Genomic DNA, 3,505 nt, shown 5'->3' on the forward strand with positions numbered 1-3,505 from the left:
ACAACCCAGTGTAGCATGATAGAATCAAACACATCGAGATTGATAGGTTCTTCATCAAAGAGAAGTTGGATAGTGGACTACTGGAGCTAAGTCATGTTTTAACTAAGGACCAAGCAGCAGATTGTCTGACTAAGGGACTTAGCTCATTAGATATGATTAGAGGATGTGACAAGATGGGCTTAGTAGATATCTTTCGCCCATCTTGAGGAGGAGTGTTGACATATTAGTAATATATAGAGACTTATTTATAAGTTGTGTTTTGTAGGGGCCTATATAAGCCCAAGTTATCTTAGCAATGAATTAGGGTTTTTATATATTTCTACTAGTTATAAGCTAGGTAAGATGTCCTCGAGATTTTTCGACGTATTAAATTTACCTTCTGGAACTTAGATATAAAAAAAAAGTTATTAAGAATAAGACTAAAAGTGTATGATAATTTCAACAAAAAAAAACCTTGATTGTATTTTTTATGAAATCTCAGATGATGGGGTATGGATGGGCTGGTGTCTTCAGAAAATTCCTTGTTGATTCTCCTTATATGTGGTGGCCTTCTAACCTAGTACAAGTCTCACTATTCAGGTATTATCTCGAAATTTCTACAACTTTACCCGTAAAAATTTCTAAACATTTTTTCTGTATATAGGGCGTTACACGATATCGAAAAGAGGCCAAAGGGAGGATTAACAAGGCTCCAATTCTTCCTCATAGTCTTGATCTCAAGCTTCTCATACTACATTGTACCTAACTACTTCTTTCAATCAATCACTGCCCTCTCATTCATTTGCTGGATATGGACGAACTCTGTAACAATGCAACAAATTGGTTCAGGTCTATTTGGCCTCGGCGTTGGAAGCTTTGGTCTCGACTGGTCCACTGTAGCTGGATTTCTTGGAAGTCCATTGGCTACACCGGGGTTTGCTATAATCAACATAATGTTTGGTTTCTTTATGATTCTTTATGTGATTACACCGATTGCTTATTGGACGAACACCTATGAGGCTAAGAGGTTTCCTATATTTTCTCCTGGTGTGTTTACGGGTAATGGAAGTGTGTATGATGTTAACAAAGTGTTGAATCCGAAAACATTCGAGTTTAGCCAAGTAGGGTATGATCAAGTTGGTCAGGTTAATTTGAGCATCTTCTTTGTTATAACCTATGGATTGAGTTTTGCTACTTTGGCTGCGACTTTGTCTCACGTTGGTCTCTTTCATGGAAGGTAATTTCATCATGTACTGTATTTTCTTAAATTACTTTTAAGACCTTGAGCATAGAAAATTATATTTTAAGAAACTGGCATTTCAATTGAATAGCGATTATTATCGTGCACACAATGGTCTGATGCCATATGATCACAGTTTCGCCTAAAACATGAAGGTCGTAGACGCACAGACAGGAACAAGAAAAACGTCCAGAATCCTTGTTTCCTGACAAGAATTACTCAGCTAATACTTCCTGAGTTATATTCTTTTGATAAATCTTTTTTGATTAAGTTTAGAGCGTATAAGTGTATAAATTGCTCTTTCCTGGACTTTAAATTCATATTGGTTTACTTTATCAGTATCACATATATGTGTGTGTGTATAATTACACAAGTAAATCTAGTAAATATAGTCTTTTGTGCCTGTGATATGGAGATATTGAGATAGGCTTGCACAGAAGAAAGAAGTTGATTTAGCAAAATAAAATATTCTGGCTAATAATTCTGTTTTAGATACAAAGTAATTGTGACAAAAACACCAAAGTTTTGTAAAGTCATGCATATTAAAATTGAATGAAATTTTTGTTTCACTTACATTTTCATCGATCAAACTAGGAAAAAGATCAGCAAATTTCTGACTTGTTCCTTTAATCATATCGCAGGTCAATATGGAGGCAGACAAGAGAGTCATTCCAGAATCAAATTGGTGATGTGCACACGAGACTCATGAAAAAGAACTACAAAGATGTCCCTCAATGGTGGTTCTATGCAATCTTGATATCAATGTTAGCCCTCGCAATCGCCACCTGTGAGGGCTTCGGCAACCAGCTGCAGCTCAGATACTGGGGAGTGATACTCGCCGGTGGCTTGGCTCTGCTCTTCACTCTCCCAATTGGCATCATTACAGCAACAACAAATCAAGTACAAATATCTCTACTTATCTCAATCCCTTCAACCCTACCTTTTTTTTCGCCAGCAGACTAATTTTCCTTATTACTGCAAAAATATCAGCAACCAGGGCTAAATGTCATCACGGAGCTAATAATCGGTTATGCATACCCGGGAAGGCCCCTTGCCAATGTGTCCTTCAAAACCTATGGATACATAAGCATGTCTCAAGCTATTATGTTCCTTCAAGATTTTAAACTGGGTCATTACATGAAGATCCCTCCAAGATCCATGTTCCTTGTGCAGGTAAACGAAATTGCACAGACTCCCTGTAGTGTTGCTCTTTTGTACTTACTACCCCTGAGTGATTTTTTTTTTTTTTTTTTTGGCTCTTTCTCTCTTGGATAAAGAGAATTGTTTTTGAGAAATAGACCCCCTGAGGGTAAACAAGTTAAAAAGTTTCATTCAGGGTACATCTGCAACAATAGAACTAGATGAGCTGTAAACCCAAAACTACTAATTCAATTTCTTTCAAGTACAACCAAGTTAACAATCCTTCACAACTTTGCCATATATCTCTCCAGCTTGTAGGAACAATTATAGCATCCTCAACATACTTTGGAACAGCATGGTGGCTCTTGCACAAGATCGAAAACATCTGTGACCCTTCAAAGCTACCGGAGGGCAGTCCATGGACTTGTCCTGGAGATGCAGTTTTCTACAGCGCATCAATTATATGGGGCGTTGTCTCTCCTCGAAGAATGTTTGGAAATCTCGGCCTCTATGAAAAAGTTAACTTCTTCTTTCTTGTCGGTCTATTAGCCCCCCTGCCAGTTTGGGTATTATCGCGCATATATCCAGAAAAAAAATGGATCAAATTGATTAATATGCCGGTAATATTGGGGGCAACGGGTAATATGCCACCTGCAAGAGCTGTGAACTTTATAATGTGGGGAGCAGTTGGGATATTCTTCAACCTTTTTGTGTATAGGAGATTCAAAGGGTGGTGGGCTAGGCACAATTATGTGTTATCTGCAGGTTTAGATGCTGGAGTGGCTTTTTTGGCTATACTTTCATATTTTACACTGCAGAGTAACAATATTAATGGACCCAAATGGTGGGGACTGGAGTTGGATGATCATTGTCCATTGGCTAGTTGTCCTACTGCTCCAGGGATCAATGTTGAGGGTTGCCCTCTCTATGAGTGAGGAGAGCAGATGAGTATTTGTCGTGTTTTTTAAGAAAATTTGAAATCAATTCAAAAGGTTGTTGAAAGTGAATGTAAGCAGTCCTAGTGTTGAGTTAAGAAACCCTCAGCGGTCCACAACGGTCTGATCAAATGTACCAAAATAACACATTAAACACAAAACCAAAAAATAGAGAGACAATCACAAACACACAATATTTACGTGGTTCGAT

The 3,505-nt window shown here is 37.9% G+C and overlaps 1 protein-coding gene across 1 annotated transcript; it reads left to right on the forward strand.

The window, feature by feature from the left end:
* LOC109820717 (oligopeptide transporter 1-like) lies at positions 314-3,387 on the forward strand. The gene is made up of 6 exons (XM_020386913.1): positions 314-329; positions 468-579; positions 644-1,216; positions 1,861-2,119; positions 2,210-2,392; positions 2,671-3,387. The coding sequence occupies exons 2-6, from the start codon at positions 470-472 to the stop codon at positions 3,292-3,294; spliced, it is 1,749 nt and encodes a 582-aa protein (XP_020242502.1). The 5' UTR covers positions 314-329; positions 468-469; the 3' UTR covers positions 3,295-3,387.

The sequence above is a fragment of the Asparagus officinalis genome, chromosome 8 (genome assembly GCF_001876935.1).
Source record: "Asparagus officinalis chromosome 8, Aspof.V1, whole genome shotgun sequence".
In the NCBI taxonomy this organism is placed as follows: domain Eukaryota; kingdom Viridiplantae; phylum Streptophyta; class Magnoliopsida; order Asparagales; family Asparagaceae; genus Asparagus; species Asparagus officinalis.

Coding starts and splice junctions, on each gene's coding strand:
- LOC109820717 (XM_020386913.1), top strand. CDS start 470: ATGAAATCTCAGATGATGGGGTATGGATGGGCTGGTGTCTTCAGAAAA. Junction 2,120..2,209: donor TTACAGCAACAACAAATCAA/GTACAAATATCT, acceptor CAAAAATATCAG/CAACCAGGGCTAAATGTCAT. Junction 2,393..2,670: donor GATCCATGTTCCTTGTGCAG/GTAAACGAAATT, acceptor ATATCTCTCCAG/CTTGTAGGAACAATTATAGC.